Source organism: Penicillium argentinense, assembly GCF_028826775.1.
Source record: "Penicillium argentinense strain IBT 30761 chromosome Unknown utg000005l_segment0_segment0, whole genome shotgun sequence".
NCBI classification, from domain to species: Eukaryota; Fungi; Ascomycota; class Eurotiomycetes; order Eurotiales; family Aspergillaceae; genus Penicillium; species Penicillium argentinense.
This window is the reverse complement of record NW_026622664.1, coordinates 5,104,004-5,121,017: the sequence shown is the minus strand read 5'-3', so window position 1 is coordinate 5,121,017 and position 17,014 is coordinate 5,104,004. Positions and strand designations below refer to the sequence as shown.

General features: G+C 51.9%; 6 protein-coding genes across 6 annotated transcripts; 2 read left to right on the top strand and 4 right to left on the bottom strand.

The window, feature by feature from the left end:
* Positions 1-48: 48 nt before the first annotated feature.
* Positions 49-3,028, top strand: N7532_006714 (uncharacterized protein; the record flags this gene model as incomplete). Its single annotated transcript, XM_056619208.1, has 3 exons — positions 49-584; positions 634-2,914; positions 2,987-3,028. The coding sequence occupies 3 exons, from the start codon at positions 49-51 to the stop codon at positions 3,026-3,028; spliced, it is 2,859 nt and encodes a 952-aa protein (XP_056475367.1).
* Positions 3,029-3,402: 374 nt separating this feature from the next.
* N7532_006713 (uncharacterized protein) lies at positions 3,403-5,138 on the bottom strand (the record flags this gene model as incomplete). Its single annotated transcript, XM_056619207.1, has 3 exons — positions 3,403-3,816; positions 3,875-4,447; positions 4,509-5,138. The coding sequence occupies 3 exons, from the start codon at positions 5,136-5,138 to the stop codon at positions 3,403-3,405; spliced, it is 1,617 nt and encodes a 538-aa protein (XP_056475366.1).
* Positions 5,139-5,885: 747 nt separating this feature from the next.
* On the bottom strand, positions 5,886-6,853 carry N7532_006712 (Bax inhibitor-1 family protein; the record flags this gene model as incomplete). The annotated part of the gene is made up of 3 exons (XM_056619206.1): positions 5,886-6,480; positions 6,576-6,646; positions 6,710-6,853. The coding sequence occupies 3 exons, from the start codon at positions 6,851-6,853 to the stop codon at positions 5,886-5,888; spliced, it is 810 nt and encodes a 269-aa protein (XP_056475365.1).
* A 532-nt stretch (positions 6,854-7,385) lies between these two features.
* Positions 7,386-10,726, bottom strand: N7532_006711 (SPX and EXS domain-containing protein; the record flags this gene model as incomplete). The annotated part of the gene is made up of 7 exons (XM_056619205.1): positions 7,386-8,369; positions 8,421-8,510; positions 8,563-8,736; positions 8,797-8,940; positions 9,013-10,500; positions 10,596-10,650; positions 10,713-10,726. The coding sequence occupies 7 exons, from the start codon at positions 10,724-10,726 to the stop codon at positions 7,386-7,388; spliced, it is 2,949 nt and encodes a 982-aa protein (XP_056475364.1).
* A 1,178-nt stretch (positions 10,727-11,904) lies between these two features.
* Positions 11,905-12,542, bottom strand: N7532_006710 (DUF3759 domain-containing protein; the record flags this gene model as incomplete). The annotated part of the gene is made up of 3 exons (XM_056619204.1): positions 11,905-12,158; positions 12,221-12,352; positions 12,527-12,542. 3 exons carry the CDS (start codon positions 12,540-12,542, stop codon positions 11,905-11,907), a joined length of 402 nt encoding a protein of 133 aa, XP_056475363.1.
* A 2,151-nt stretch (positions 12,543-14,693) lies between these two features.
* On the top strand, positions 14,694-15,461 carry N7532_006709 (alpha/beta hydrolase; the record flags this gene model as incomplete). Its single annotated transcript, XM_056619203.1, has 1 exon — positions 14,694-15,461. One exon carries the CDS (start codon positions 14,694-14,696, stop codon positions 15,459-15,461), a length of 768 nt encoding a protein of 255 aa, XP_056475362.1.
* Between the last annotated feature and the right edge of the window lie 1,553 nt (positions 15,462-17,014).

The following is a 17,014-nucleotide window of genomic DNA, read 5'->3' as shown; positions in this document are numbered from 1 at the left end:
CTCGCTAGCTGTCGACAACACCTCCTCCACCACCTGTCGTTCACCAACATGCGGCTTCAGGCGGCGCTTTTTGTCGCTGCGTGCGTGTCGCCCGCAGCGGCCATTTATCCGGACGAGGTCAACCAGATTGACTTCCACCACGCCCTCCTCGGGGCTCCCTCTTTCGACTCGACCTTCTTCCTCAAGCCTTCATCCGCCTCGAATGCATCCCTCCTCTACACTATTTCCGAAAACTCGATTCTAGGCGCGATCAATCCCCGTGATGGCGCGCTTGTTTGGAGGCATAACATCTCGCGACCAGCTGGCGGGGCTGGTCTTCTGCGTGGGTTGGACGGAAACAACGCTGTGGTCGGCGCCGCCGGCGACTACATCTCGTCATGGGGCGCCCAGGACGGGAAATTGATTTGGGAGACTCAATTTGATGGAGGTAGCGTCGCTGATATTGAGCTTCTCGAGATGGAGGATGCTACTGCGGCATCTGGCGTTCGGGATACCATTGCGCTTATTGCTGGAAAGAGCTTTGGCACCGTGAGACGCTTTGATGGAGACTCAGGAGCGGTCAAATGGGAATACATTGATGACAGGTGAGTTGGACAGTCTGCATCCATGTGATCATACTAAAATCGACTTCAGTGGTGATGTTCCGTTCCAAGTATCCTCTTCTCCCACCGAGATCTTCTACATTTCGCTCCAGTCTGGACTACTGAAGAGCTCCAAAGTCAAGATCACCTCGCTCGACCCAGTGACCGGCCAACAAGTTAGGCAGCATATCTTGAACACGGAAGGAGATATCACTGGTCCCGAATCTGTTCTTTTTGTTGGCGCCAACAGCGCATCGCCGTTGATTGCTTGGACCGATAAATCACAGAAGACACTCAAGGTCAATGTCATTGGCACCAAGCGAGTTAGCTCGGTCACTATTGACAACACCTCTGGTGAGGAGATTCAGGAGATCACCGTTCACGCGCCCCACAAGCTCAGCTCCCTGCCGCATTTCCTGGTTCATTACAAGACAGAGTCTGGGGCATGGGCCGAGGTCTACCACGTGGATTTGAAGTCTGCGGTAGTGTCCAAGGCGTACCACCTGCCATATCTGCAGGGCCAGTCTGTCATCGCAACGAGCAACATTGACGCTAATGTCTACTTCACCCGGATTTCCGACTTGGAAGCTGTTGTTGTCTCCTCTGCGTCCCATGGCATCCTGGGTCGTTGGGACATGGATGCCCCATCGTCCGACCGTTCCGTAGCCGCAGTCACCGAGGTCGTTTCCAAGGGCAAATCTGTGGCTGTTCGCTCAGTCATTCTTCGAAAGTCCGGAGACTGGCAGCTCATTCGCAATGGCCAGGTCGAGTGGACTCGCCCTGAATCCCTGATCGATGCCGTCGCAGCTACCTGGGCCGAAGTCGAGGAGCAAGAAGAACTTGCGCACGAGTTGGAGGTCGAGGGCCATGAAAGTCTGCTCGGTGCCTACATCCACCGTGTCAAGCGCCATGCGCGTGACCTTCAGCACCTGCCCCAATGGCTCCAGGAGCTACCGCAGCGCATAATCAGTAGTATCTTGGCCGATGAAGTGACCAACTTGGATAGCTTTGGCGTCTCCAAGCCTGTCATCGTTGCCACTAACAGTGGCAGAGTCTACTCTCTCGACACTGGTCGCCAAGGGGCCGTGATCTGGAGCACCCAGGCCGCAGAGAAGCCGTGGGATGTGAAGAACATCTACGCTCGCGCTGGTGTTGTCACAATTGACTCGGGCGATGGATCCAGCGTCGTGGTCAACGCCTCTACCGGAGCAATTGTCTCGCGTTCCGCGCAACAGGGTCCTAAGCTTCAAAGCATTGTCAACTTCGAAGGACACGATGGATCTTCGCCTGTCCGACTTGGCCTCCTGGGTGTTCAAGAGGATGGCAGCCCCGTCGCGCCATTTGACGATATCACCGGGTTCTTGGTCACCACGAGCGCTGATGGCCGGGTTCTCGGCTGGGTTGAGTCCGACAACAAGACTCCTGTGTGGGAATTTGTTCCTCCGTCTGGCCAGAAGATAGTCAAGGCGACTGCCCGACCGGCACATGACCCCGTTGCATCGATCGGAAAGGTCCTTGGAAACCGTTCTGTTCTATACAAGTACCTCAACTCCAACTTGGTGCTGGTGACTGCTGTCAACGAGAAGGAACACGTCGCTGGCTTTTACTTGCTGGATGGAGTTTCTGGAAAGGTGCTGCACTCTATCAGCCAGGCGGGCGTCGATCCGTTGCAGCCTATTGCGTCTGTGGTTTCTGAGAACTGGTTCGCATACTCTTTCTTCGGAGACGTTGTGGGTGATTCATCCGCCAAGGGCTATCAGCTGGCGGTTTCTGAGCTCTTCGAATCTTCGATCCCCAACGACCGTGGTCCCCTTGATGCGGCTGGAAACTACTCTAGTCTGCACAGAACTGGCAACAGCCTCCCTCTTCCCCATGTCGTCTCGCAATCATTCATGATTGCCGAGCCCATCTCTCACATGGCTGTTACCCAGACACGCCAGGGCATTACCACTCGCCAGCTGCTCTGCACGCTTTCATCCTCCAACTCGATTGTTGCCATTCCTCGCCCTGTGCTGGACCCCCGCCGTCCCGTCGATCGCGACCCAACCTCTGCCGAAGCTGAAGAGGGTCTTTTCCGCTACGTCCCGTTCCTTGATTTTGATGGCCGGTGGTACCTCACACACTCGCGCGATGTGACCGGCATCAAAAATGTTCTGTCACGCCCTACTCTGTTGGAGAGCACCAGTCTCATCCTCGCCTATGGCGGTGACGTCTTTGGCACCCGTGCTACCCCTAGCCAGGCATTTGATGTTCTTGGCAAGAGCTTCTCCAAGTTGCAGTTGGTGTTGACTGTGGTCGCACTGGCTATTGGAGTTGCCTTCCTTGCACCGATAGTAAGCATTTCTCTTCTATCCTCGATTTTTTCCACCTGGTTGTTCAATCTTTGCTAATCCTTCATCTTGCAGACTCGGAAGAAGCAAGTTAACATGCTTTGGAGGGCGACTTAGTGTGTGTTAGAACATTCTAAGATGTGTGAATATATACCCGTATGGTCTTTAGTAGAAATGTAAACGGGGACCTAATGTGATGTATTGCTTTTCAATTTTGTTTAGCCGTTTCCAGATTTTTCCAGATTCACCCCTCCATATGGTAATACACTTCCCTGTAACAATTCCTTCTCGCAGGTACTACGTTCTGAGATTGTAGGCATATCATTCCCACATTGGAGCAATTGATCCTACAGTTGGCTGCCAAGGACACAGTGTAGTGATTTCACGATATTGCACCAGTTTAGATTTCATGAACGATGATTATACACTAGAGTCAATTTCAAATTGGTATATTTGGAACAGAGAAACATGGAAATATCAGCAGCTGGCCACTACCTGGATGAGGCTGCGCCATTCTGGGCCATCAAATGCTCCAGCTGATAAACAGATTCTTGCACCTCTTCCTGGCTGGGCAGGCTCACGACAAAGAAGTACAGGATGTCTTCCTGCAACAACCTCTTGATCATTCCCTTGCGCTGCTTCTTGTTCCTCGTCTTCCTCGGACCTCTTGGTGAACGACCTCGAGCAACACGTCTGGCATCTCGTCGGATTTGTCTGTCATCTCGTCGCGCTTGCCTAGCTGCTCGTCGTGCTTTCCTTCTCGGTACTGGATCCACGGCGCCGCCGGTCAGAAGAGCAACCAAAGATCCACTATTGGCGGGATGATTGGGATCATTATAGCGCGATTTGAATTGTGGCGCCTGTGAGGACTGCATAGGCCGTGATGGATCCGGGTTTTTGGCCTCCTATCAAGTTTAAATATCAGTATGTAACTCATCAGGTCAGGGTAAAATGTTGACTTACATAGAATGTCTGTCCTCGTCGATCAAAATAGTCTTGCGTCCATGAACTCGCGCTTTTGAGCTTATCAGCCACACTGGCATCTTTGCCTTTGCCTTGTCCGTGCAGAGCGTGTTCTGCAATCCGATCTAGATCGGGGTAGATCAATTCTGCCGACTGAGAGAGCTCGATCTCTCCGTCTATGCAGCCACTTGCAAGCCGAATATTCTGCAGTCCTTTGTTCATCTTCGACATGTTTGGATTGGGGTTACTGTATTTTGCAGCCACTTCGTCGATCCCGAGCTTTTTGTTTGTGAAAAAAGTTTTGCCCACTTCAGCAGAGAGCTTCTGCAAAGCTCCCTTCTGCTGATCTGGGATGGATTCTTTGAACGTCATAATCATGCTGAAGAGGCCGCGTGGCATGAGTACGTCCTCATTGAACTTGTCGAGGAACGTATTCCGGCGTGAGCGCGATTGGAGCTCCTTTGCTGTGCCGGCCGCTGTCGCCACGATCGGGCTTATAATTTGAGCTGCTAATTCCGGAACGAATCCGACAACATTGGCAGCAACATAGACGACATTAATCCATGAATCAGACTGCGAGAAGTACAGTCAATCAGTTGTTCGTCTCTTTAAAAGATCAATATTTGTGGCTCACCTTGCTTGTCTTCTCCCAGTCCGACAAGAACTGCAAGAAAACGTCTTGACTGACACCAGAATCGGCGAGTACAGGCGCATAAGCCCGGACAAAACCATACTGCTTCTTTCTTGGTCTCCTCTGGGGGATGATAACCGGACAAGGGAGTCGCTGCGCCGGCCGGGGAGGGCCAGCCATGTGGACGAGGCCACGAATCATTTCTTCCTCCTTCATCATCCTCGCATCTTCCGAGCCACCCGCCGACAGCGCTTCTGATTCCTCGTATGAGGGAGGTCGCATCTGCTCGGCCATTTCATCCAGTTCCCATGTCACTTCATCGCGACCAATGGCGTCTTGCTCATCTGAATCCGAGCTATCGCTCTCCGAGTCGTACCCAGCCTCGGCAGATTTAGAGCAATGCTTTTTTTCGTCGATGTGGTCGACATCTCCCCGAGTAGGTACACTGCGAGAAGACTCTCCAGTCTGTCCAGCATAAGCACTGGCAGAGTGGTCATACGAGGATGGGGCATGGTCGGTCATTATCGAGGAAGGTCCAGCTGGCGATGATTCGCGCGACCTGGCACGAGAGGCCTGGATGGCCTCGGACGTGAACCCGATACCCGCGCCGAGCAATTTGACGAGCTTGCCCATGATGATTCCGTATGATTCCGCATAATTCGAGGATCTATCAGACCAAGGGCGGACTTTATACTGCCAACACCCGTGCCAAACCTTAGAAATGCTTATGCTTAGCGGCACAGCCCCACGCCCTACGCGCAATGCTTACTCCAAACGGAAGCTCGTCAGCCATCGGCGTAGTGGTTGCTCTTTCGGGCCGGTCTAGGGTAATATCACCGATGCTGTCAGCATCTTGTTTGGGAATTATTCTTGCTCTTCTCTTCACCTTAAATTGTCTGGATCCTTGCGAATATTTCGGATGTTTATCTGATTACCAGAGGGTCGGCATCCACCCTGGAATCAACCAACCGGCGGCAGAATTCGAGTCATGTAGTTCTTTTCAGCACAAAACACGAGACTATATTACTACTAGATCTGTTTATTTCTGCACCATGAGACAGGACGTATTTACAACTCTGACATTAATGCGAGTGGCACTACCAAATGGACGGAAAAAGCTGATAAAAAACAACAGTAGGAAATATTTGAGTTCAGAAGACGGATGTAAAACAGGACTACTTATGGACGAAGAGTTAATCCACAAAATAGGAAAGAGAGACATTGCTCAAGAAACCAGCTCCGAGGAGCGCCCGGTATTGCAAGCCTTCCAGGCCTGCACCCACTAATCTTGTCAGATAATCCAAATCATAGCCCGAAATTTCCTCTGCTTCACATTAATAAACCCTAGAAACAGAAGTTAAGCCAGTGAAGCCGAAGTGCTTAGTTGTTGTTGTTTCCATTCAGAATGCGCAGAATGGACATGAACAAGTTCAGCACATCGAGGTACAACGACATGGCAGCAGCAATCTCCTCCTCGACGTGGTAGTGACGCATCACCAATTGAGTGTCAACGAGAATGTATCCCGAGAAGATCAGGGCACCCAGGACACCGTAGACGATCTCGATGGTGCTGTTGAACGGAATGAATGTCGCGACGAAACCGAACAAGATCATGAACCACAACGCACCAAAGAGGTACGGCATCCAGTTCGTGAAGTCGTACTTGGTCTGGCATGCAAATAGAGTCAGAGCGACAAAGATACCCAGTGTCAGGACGAGCGCTTGCACGACGACTCGAGCATCATAGAAGGATGTTGCAACGCTGATGGCGTAGGCTTCCATGAACGTGAAGCCGGAGAGGAAGAGAAGGTTTGTCGGGTAGGACTTGCGCTTCCACCAAGTTGCAAGCATGAATCCGAGGGCGCCGAATACGGAGATGATCATAAGCCAGAAGTTGGACTGGATCCAGTTCCGGTAGGTGTTGTTGAAGAAGGAGATGGAGCTGAGGACGGTGGTAAGGAGGATCTGGACGGTCCTGTGGAAGATTGTATTAGTTCTTGCTCGATATAAAAAGATACGCGAGGCCTCTTTCTGGGAATATTGGCTAGATAGCGGGGTCGGTGCACTTACAAGATCGAGTACACCTTGCGGACGAACTGCATCCGGATATCGATGGTACCCTCCGCGACGGTGCCGCCAAACTAAATAAATATCAGTATCTTGCTACTTAGTCCACTTGAGCATCAATATATCATCTCTCATACCTTGAAGTCATCGGGCAGGTTGTCATCTTCGGTGCGCGGCGCGGGCTCCGCGGTTGACTGATAAGATGGCGGTGCCTGGGTGTATTGCTGATCCTCGAAAGAGTCTCGCGTAGGAGCAGGCTCATATCGAGCGTTGGCAGCCATGGTGTCGTAGTTTCAGATGCTGCCTCAAACAGTATCGGGGGATGGAGGAATGCGGAGAGATGTGAAGATGAGAACGTGACGTCCAGCTGGAAGGCATCAATCATCTGGGGGCGCAGGTACCATGTGACGTTGGTTCACGTGACCTGGTCGACAAAAAGCGGAGGAGTTGCGGCTGAGCCGCGGGGTGGGACTCGAACGGTTTAAAGTACAATCAGATAACCCTACATTGTGAAACTTGTTCTTTTTGTTGAGGACGAAAGGGAGATGAATTCGCACTACATTTATATCCTGCTACACCATTGCCCTGACTATTAAGATTTTTACTTGGATATAATGTCCAGCTTCTATCAGTACAAAAAATTAACAAAGTCTACGAATGGGTCCCACCATGGGGCAGGGATAAGGAGCAAATAATATGTGCATTTCATCGTAAGATGGTTGAGGCATATCTGGTAAGTCTAAAATCATTAATGTTCACCGAAACAACCATCGGGAGCTTTGTTCTATCCAAGAATTTGTCATCGCCTGGTTCTCAGTGGGCCACATGTCTTTCCTTCTGCCCACCATCGACGGTCGACCCAGAATCTTCATCTGTGGTAATGGCACCCTCATCATCCTCATCACTCGTGTCCTCCGTGCTGCGAGTCACATCATGGACCACGTCATTCCTCGACATATAAGTGGGGAGACGCCGACGCTCGAAATCCTGAGCATGTGCAGACGCAACGATAGTGCCGACTCGAATGACACTAGCAGATGGGCGCCTGTTACGAGCACGTATAGATGTCGACGGAGTGCCATGCTCGAGATCAGCCGGTGCGAGGAATGGTGTTGCCACATGTTGTTCCTGCAGAGGCACGTCGTCGATCTGGCTACCGTCAAGGCCTGGGATTGGCTGGGATGGGATGTCGTATGGAAGTGGAACATCTCGTGAGGCACGGAACAAGAGTACGTTGGTACAGTGCTCATTTTCCACGCGGAAGATTGACCAGATTCCACGACGGCATACCTCGGAAAAGGCGACGACGAAGCTGAGCACGGCTGAGTGCTGGATGTCGTGGGACCAAATGGCGTAAAAGATCCAGTTGAAACGAACCACAACATCTACCACCATAGCTGCGTAGTAGACCCAGACTCGATGGAAGGCAAGTACCTCACGTAGAAGTGGATTCTTGGAATATGGGTTTCCCAAACTCCAGTCCATTATGAGGTCCCAGACAGATGTGTAGACCGCATTTAGAAGTGCAAACGTGATGAAAGATGCTTGGAATCGAGTGCCCCGATCGATGCGATACATGCTGAGAGTAGCATAGTAAAGAACACCGAAAATGTACTTCCCCAAATTGAGCAGGTGAGGGAATGCATTCTTCGTGTCGGTGTATCGACGAATACACTGGAAGGCTCGCCATACTGACGGGAGGCAGGTGAAGAACCCCAAAAGCCTGGAGTGATTTGAGTTGCATTTTATCATATCTGTCCAGTATGAGGCATACAGACAGAAAAACAACTCGATGTTCTATTACAAAGGTCAGAAGGTTCCGATGGGGTTGGAACTGAACAAACTTACCCCCATGGCATAGGTCTGCGAACAATACATGTCTCCCAGGAAGAAATCACGAAACTCGACAGGGTAAATTCCCGCCAACAGCAGACGCCACTGTTATGGTTAGATATAGTCAGTATAACAGAAGGCCAGAGGTGTCACTCACGTTTGAAAAGGCGAACCATTTTCGGCTTCGATGGTACAGCACGCGAGCGGGCAGGAAAACAAGAAGAACCGTCAGGCCGATCAGCACAACCGGCCAGTATATGTACATGGAGTTAATCCATGAAAAATTAAGCCACATGAAAAGACCCATAATGAAAATAAAGAAAGAAGGGATCTTGGCAATTGGTCAGCAATTCAGCTCTGCCAAAAGCAAGCATGGAGACTTCGGACGTACCTCTAATAGCTGGCGCCACTCTAAGGTGTGCCTGGTATCATATTCAAAAACAAATGCATAGTTGATCTTCGACTTTGTCCATATCATGCAATCCATGCAAAAAAGCAAGACGTGAAATACGACGAGGAAGTATCCTCCGTAAATCTATCCTCATGTCAGTCTTGAGTCCCATGTGACACATCGAGCGGGGAGAAAGGGATGCAAGGGAGCACAAACCTGCAACAAATAACTTGTTCGAGACTTTTCAGTCGCATCCGCAGAACGAAGATGATCTGAAGCATACACCAGCGCTTGAATAGCGAAAAGGGTGCCAGCCATGAGCAAAAGGCCGGACCGGAATGTGCTCGGTGAATAGTCGCCCGATTTTCTCATCTTCTGCCGCAGCTTCGAAACGGCCACCTTGCGATTGCCACGCTCAAAGTACCGAGCGTACAAATCCTCTGCAGCCACCATCAGGCTTTCAATAACCTCGCTCTGCACAAAGGTCGCCTTGTTGACTCGTTCCGACATGTACCGCAATGGCGGCCGGGCATTGGTAGCCTTGTCATACTTCTTGTTGATCTTACGGAACGCCGTTCTGTTCAAATAGGCGTATCCCTTCAAGAGCTCGATCCCGCGGTGAAACTCTTGCAAGGCATGCTTGAGCTTTCGCTTCGCAGAGCGATACGACACATCGTTGGGCGGCGGCTCCTGCCGCCGCATGAAATCCCTTCTATTCTGAATGTTCTCGCGGTCACGAGCATCCATTCCCGGCGTCGCCATTTGCGCAAAGGCCTGTGAGTTCTTGCCAAAGCGATGCTTGCCGGTCAGCGTATCTTTCAGTCGAGAGCCATTCAGCTTGCCAAATCCATTCTGGCGAGAGTTTTCTTTGTCGTTCCTTTTCGCCGCTTGGACTTCATGGATCCGCTGATCCCTCATGACGTGGAGCTGCTGGCGAAGAACCTTGAGTCGTTCAGTGGCCTCTTGTTCCTTCATCTGGTAGAAGGAGTCGATCTTGTTGAGCTCACTATCCAAAAAGGCAAAGAATTCATCCCTTCGTCTCTCCACCTCGTTGGCCGAATCCACTGTTGCTCTTTTACCCAAGGTCTCAGCTTCTGCGTGGGATAGTACACGCCGGAGCAGGTGTGAAGTTCTATTGCTAGACTTGGTGAGGTCTGCATCCCGGGGGCTCTGGGCTGTTGGCTGTCGGGTTATGGGTGGGATCTGATCGGGCGAGCCGTCGGTGTCGGTATGCAAATTCGAAAAGGTAGCACGGCGTGCCATCACGGGAGATGGGGTCTTGACATCTCCACCGGGGTCTCGCCTTGTCTGGGGAGGCACATATTCCTCACCTGGGTCGAGTGCCGGGTCTGGCAGCTCGAATGATCCGGTATCCGATCCGAGTCCGTTTTGGGGTGGAGTGGCGAGGATGCTTCCATAGCTCCCCACGCTTTCGTTAAATCGAGATCCTGGAGTCCTCAGTGGCTGTCGTTCAGTCCTAGAGATTGGTGTCGGGCGCGAACCTTGGAGGCCTGTCCTAGTTGGGGTCCTATTGGAATTGGTCGGGTCTTTGAAATCCGCGGCATCGATCTGCTTATCGGAGGCAGATGGCGTCAACGAGTCGGGTGCAGGTCGGGAGGAAGTAGGCCGTCGAAAGGATGGAGATCGCGGACTTCGGTGTGATCTAAGGGCGCGGGTAATCGCCTTGACTTTCTTTTTCCCGCCCTACAAACGATGCGATTGTCAACGGGTCTTACATCCTCCGCATGGGTGGGTACAGCTTGGGGGGTGGGGTGATCGAGATCGAGGGTGCGACGTACCTTGTAGTCGAGATACTTCGCCCGCCATTCAGGAACCAGCTCCTGTTCCAACTCTCTGTGAACGAGCGAATCAGCCACTGGAATGCCCAGCAATCCTCGGAGGGGAAAGAAACCAACTTGGCGAATTTCATGCTGACTAGCGAATGACCGTCATGGCATGCCTAGCGGTGGTTGGGCCTGATAACTCCAAAGCCTGGCGAACATGCACTGATGAAGGAGGCGAGGGTCGTTGGTGGGAGCGCAGTTGGAGGGGAAATCGCACAGCGTTGACGCCAGGACTTTGGGTGCGATTGATTGGATGCCCGTTGAGAAAAAGCTGAGTTAGGCGCAATGGTCCGATAAGCTGCAGCTCGAGGAAAAAATCCTCACAAGAAGGAAAAGAAAATAAAATAGGTCGAAGATTTTCCCCCACCCAAAACGAAGTATGGGGCGTCGAGTGCCTGAGCAGTTTCCAAGAGATCTTTCTCTTCGAGAACCGCCGGAATCGCAACAATCAACGAGCCCTACGCGGGCACGTGCGGAGTTGCGATGAGCTCATCTCCGGGTTAGCAGCCTGGATGATCAGGCAGCCACGACCCTATTGGTAAGGGCCCGCACTGATTGGGCGAGATCCCGGCGTCGGGCCCACTGGCTCCGGATTCCGGTGGGCGTGTGGAATCCAGAATGGGCAACTCAGCGTCGCCCTGCACCTGCAGCGTGCATGACATGTCCCACGACAGCGGCTCCGATCTTTTCTCTCCGAATCCCCAGCAAGAAGTAGATGGAAAAAGCAAAAACAGCACGAGGGTGCAACGATCATCGTTGGATAAAATTATTGAACATCAAATACGGATCCCAATGGCCTGCAACCCACTAGTCCCTCGAGGATCTACATTTGGGTTGGAATGCAGTGTGGGCTGGCATGCCTTTCGGCGGGTTCTCATGGCGATGACTGGCTAGCAGAAATCCGTATCTGCAACCCTACAGCTCGGTCGGGACTGCAGGAGCTCGACAAGGAGTCCATGCATACGTACGCGCCGCCTACCCGACTCTCCGATGATCGAGGAGTACGTTGGCCCAAATGCTTGGCCCATAGGGCGAACATAGGGCGACGAACATGACAGTGATGTAGCCGCGGATGACTGCATGCTACACAATGACATACGCCCTACAGGTTATTCCTCGATACAATTACAGCAGATGATCATGATGAGCAATTTACATAATTTTATTGTTTCATGGTTTGTGAGGTCCATTTTCCACCTCCTTACATTCACAGCGTACTCATGGCCATATAGTATGTATAAATATCATCATAATTGTTCGTCATTCATGCTCCCCATTTACCAGCGACGGGGGCCGTCGAAGCGAGGAGGAGGGGGAAGCGGGAGGGATCGTACACGTCGGCACCGTGGCCGCGCTCGTAGTGCTCTTCGTACATGTGGTGGGCGTTCTTCTTTGCGTGCTCGTGGGCCTTGACGCGGTCGACCTCATCCATGCCCTTGGTCTCGGCGAGCTTGTCAACCTCGGCGCCGACAAGACCGGCAAGAGCCTCCTTGGCGAAAGCGTGCTTGACAGTCTTGCCTATAACAGAAACATGTTAGACCCCATTGTTTCTTCCCAAGTGTTGAGCCATGTAAACATACCTTCCTTGCGCTGGTGGTCCTCCCAGGCCTTCATACCGGCAAAAGATGCGGCACCGGCAATGAGCTCGTGAGAGAACTTGCCCTCGTGCTTCTCCTCGCCGTACACCTTGCGGTGAGCATCATCAGATTCGCCTGTGAGCCACTTGGTTAGCCGGGTTCTTTTTCTGGTGCTTCCAACGGACACTATTGTCGTCCGGCCATGCATATAGGGCTATGCAACCTGCAAGGACTCCCCTCGTGCATGCAATGCATGGAGAATGTACTTGACAGGCGCAGGCGTGGAGGAATCAGAAAAGGAAGACGTACCCCAGCCGAAAGCCATTGTGAATAAGGTAGAGTGGTGGAAGAAAAAGGTTTCTTGGAAAGGGTAGAAGAGTGTGATGGATGAAAGGAAAATGGGTCAAGCTAAGCTGGGAAGAGGAAGGAATTTTATACCCCAGCAACACCGCTACAGAATAGTCCAGAAAGGCTACGTATTCAGCTCAGGATATTCAGGAGCTTTCCCCCCTCTTCCTCTGTCTCAGCTCGCGCTGACCCACTGCATCCGCGGCCGGAGTGGCTGAGGGACTTCTCTGTGAGGTACTCAACTTAGGATAGTAGCCAGGGTGATGGGGAAGAGCCCATCCAGCATATGGCTGGACCACGGATCTGACTGATTATCCGTGTTTGAGCGCCTCCGTGGCTGGGTGGAGCAGGCAGATCGGGCTGTCTGCTCGGCCACGGTTGGATGTCTGGGGCGCTGAGAAGAGGGGCCATGGAGATACTGACCCAGTGAGATTATAGAGGACGGAGCGTGTTAGCCGACCACGCCATTGGAGGATCAGATCGGGGCGAGAGCCAAGAAGTTCGCTCGGAAAGGGTGGTGCCTATCACGGTCCCTGAGCCGCGGCGGGGGAAGTGTCGGAGCCAAAGTTCAGCTCAAAGTGATTGTGGTTCTTCTGGCAAAAGCATATGAAAGTAGAATATACAATGCAGCGATAAACGTCCAGCCCTGTGAAGAGCATCCTGATATCCCTGTAGTAGAGATGTATGCCTTGTTCATGCCACCAGAATGAAAACAACATCTTGCGCTTCCCTATTTCCGCCGGAGTGGACCGTCGATGTAGCAGCCCAACAGCAATCTCTCTGGAACCGGTGCGATACATTGTCCCAGAGGGAGCAAGTACGCGTCCCACCAGGCCCAATGTAGCGCCGATCGGAATGAGCCAGCGGGGCCCATTCAGCCCTACTCCATCGGCATCTGGGCAAATCGCATGCGCCAATGCCGTGGCCCTTACCCCATTCGTTATAGTAGTACACGCTTCGTACCTCGGAATACACGGTACGAAATGGAGCGTCGAAGGATGGACGTACAACAAGCCGGAGTTGCCGGGCCAAGCTTCTCTTGTCCGAGGCTTGTCCGCGCCCTACAAGGCCAGACGGGGTTCTTGGCATTTAAGCCACGCAAGTGGCGGTGAACAGGGCGACATCATCAATAATGGGCCCATATTTTCGGCGACTTCCAGGTTAGCTTTTAGTAGAATTCTCGTATGCCCTCACTCAAAATCGGGGCGGATAAGTGTTCTTCGCGGTGCCGATATCGACGGAGGCTTGGCGTTCATTTTGGGAAGGAGAGGTTCCCATTACGTACCGGCACCGCCCGGTGTGGCGCGGACACCCGCCACATCCGGCTGACTGTGCAAGTCTGCCTGTGATATCGCAGGTAGCCTAAAGTTCCAGAGTACACTGAGAATGTTGAGTCGACGAGCACAACCCCGAGGTTGATCGCATGTGCCGGATCTTCAAGCGCTTCAAATTGAGTTTGATCTTCACTCGCAGTGAACTGCTCAATTGCAACCTCAAGAAATTGCCTGTACATAGACTCGAGTCACCTCGAATTGTTCAATTGCCACTAATGATGGCATCTGATCGAGAATCGTAATATAGAGTCTAAGAATAGCATTGATCCCCAATTAGTGACCACCGGAATGCCATCTCGATAGGGCGTCGAATGGTGCCGAAACAATACGCGCCGCAGACAGAATGGTCGATCAGCGCTAGGCAGCGACTTTACCGGTGTATGCGTGTATCAAATGTAATGGTGATCAGTCACCGCCCCGCCCAACCTCCCACCTTCATCCCATCAAGTGCAGGGTAAGATCGCCCCGACCATCCTGGGGGCCAACTGTACTAACTCCAGAATAGTGACGTGGCAAGTGTTCAGTCCTCAATTGCACAAAGTCAGCCACAGACAGCCACAGCAACCCCCGGTAACGCCCCGCGGCGACGCGAAATCCAGCCAGCCCAGCTGTGAAGCTTGCATAGCTCCGAGACCGAATCAATTGGAGGAGGCCGCGACAGCACACGCCGAGCGTCAAACACTCCTCTGCTGCTTTCTCCAAGGTTACAATTGCAATCTGGTGGGCTTGGCCAAGCCTGCACAGAACCCGATTGAGCACCTCGCACCTCACACCATCAACAACACATCTTCACCATGCCCACCAAAGTCCCCGCCCCGTCCGACTTCCCCTCCAACCTCACCGTCACGGTCAATCCCCCGTCCTCCCCCTCTCCCTCTCCCTCTCCCTCCCAAAACATCCTTATTCTTCTTCATGGCATCGGCGACTCCGCCGCAGGCTTCTCTGCCTTCGGCCGCGCGCTCAACCTCCCCGAGACAACAGTCGTAACCATGCAAGCACCAACACCCCTCCCATTCGACCTAGGCGGATACCACTGGGGCAATGATGTTGAATTCGACGCCAGAACCGGATCCCTGGACATGGACGCCGGGTTCACGCGCAGCACGACGATATTAGTCGAGGTTGTGCGGGGGACCCTAGTCCAAAAATGCGGATATCGTCTGCGCGAGATTCTCATCCTGGGCTTTGGGCAGGGTGGTATGGTGGGTCTGGCCTTGGCAAGAGAACTCGGTCTGTCGTCTGCGGCTGCTAGTAGTGAGGATAAGGAGCCGTTGGCGGGAGTGATATCCATCGGGGCGCCATACCCGTTATCTGGGCAACGGACGGGTCCAAAGAACCGTACGCCGATATTGGTGGTCTCGGGGAAAGACTCGGTTGTTGTTTCGGATGGTGCGGTGAAGAGGACGAAGGGAGTGTTTGAGTTTGTTGAAGTTAGCCGGTATGCGAGGAAAGGCGATGGCATGCCCTCGAATCGGGATGAGATGATGCCTGTAATGCAGTTCTTTGCGAGACGGTTGCGCAGTCGCCAAGGTGTGCCTGAAGGTAGTGTTGAGATCGGATGAATATACTTATATACCCCTAGATTCAATATCAAATGGAATAAAAAAAATATTTCAAATTGCACTGTGAGTTTGATTCAAACCGTGTAAGATAGCTCTCGAAAGCACAAGTATAGTTACATGTATCTGATTATTGCAGTCGTCAGCGTGTACTATGCCACTTCAGCCTCAATGATACCCTGTCCATCTCCGGGAGGATACCAAAACTTCATCATTCGAAAACCAGCTGATGCCAATAACTGCTCCCAGTGATCCCGAGTGCACTCCATGCTGCTCAAATGGACAAGCATCTCCCAATCCCGCATAGTCGGAAGCAAAGCAGCATGTTTATCTGCCAGTATAAATTCTTCAATAATGAGCTTGGAATTGCCTTTCTTTATAGGTATTCGAAGCTGCCTCAATATCTGGCGACATTGACCATCGGCCCAGTCGTGAAGGATGAATTTCATGAAGTATGTTCATGCATCTAGACCACGTCAGAAAATTCATCCGACACCACTAATCCAAACTCACCTCGAACTGGCTGCGGCTTAAACAGGTCAAACGATTGCATCTCAATTCGACTTCCAAGCCGAAGTCCCTCCCACACATGTGGTAAGTCCTGCAGGTTAAAAACGACCCGGCCAACAAGGATATTTTTTTTTAGAAACGCAGTCAAATCATGGCCTCGTCCACCACCCATATCAACGAGGAGGACATCGCTTTCACCGGACGAAAAGCCGTCAATAATACGCTCCTGCACAGGGAACCAATCTATCCAGCTCGTTCGATCCCCACGAAAACCCTCCATAAAAGTGCGGCAGCTTTCCATGCAACCTGGGTGGTCGAATAACTAGCCCCATTGTGATCTATTTGTTTTCTCAACGTACTGAAAATGCTCTGTGTTTGCGGAAGTACTTGGGCGTCTTGGCCAGGGTGGGCATGGGGACGTCGAACCTGCAATTTGAAAGGGTTATTCAGTAAAGCCTTTGGAGATAGCTCTAGGATTTGCAGGCTCAGAAGTAACTTACAGATATTTCACAGTGCCAATCATTTTTCGGTCACTCATTTGTCTCGTCACATCGTTGGCGGTATAGACTCTGGTATCGTGCTCTATGACGAACCCGATTCTTGTCAAGACTTGCGGAACTCGCTCTAGATACAATCCTTTTCAAAGATTAAATGACCTCCTCATACTTGCTAGTAGTGGATCAGCGTTCCTGGTCGAAGCCAATTCCTCGAGCGTGAGGTGCCCTTTCTTTTCAACCAGTGCAGTGAATACACCCAGGTCGACGCCAATTCAAACACATAGGATTTGTACAGGCTGGACAGTAAGCCAGTATAACGTCTCTTATCTGAGCTATTGTAAAACTGCCAGATTCTCACCGAAAAAGCAAGCTCTGATCACTGCATCTTGGGGTCGTTCAAGCAATTGAACCAGTTCTTGGACGGCTCTGATAGCTGCCAGTCGGTCAACTTCCCCATTCTCTCTCTGCAGACCATCAACTGCCTGAGATATTTGACTGAGCAAATAGTCCATCATCTGAGTCTTAGAGATGTTGTCCGACATGGTTGTA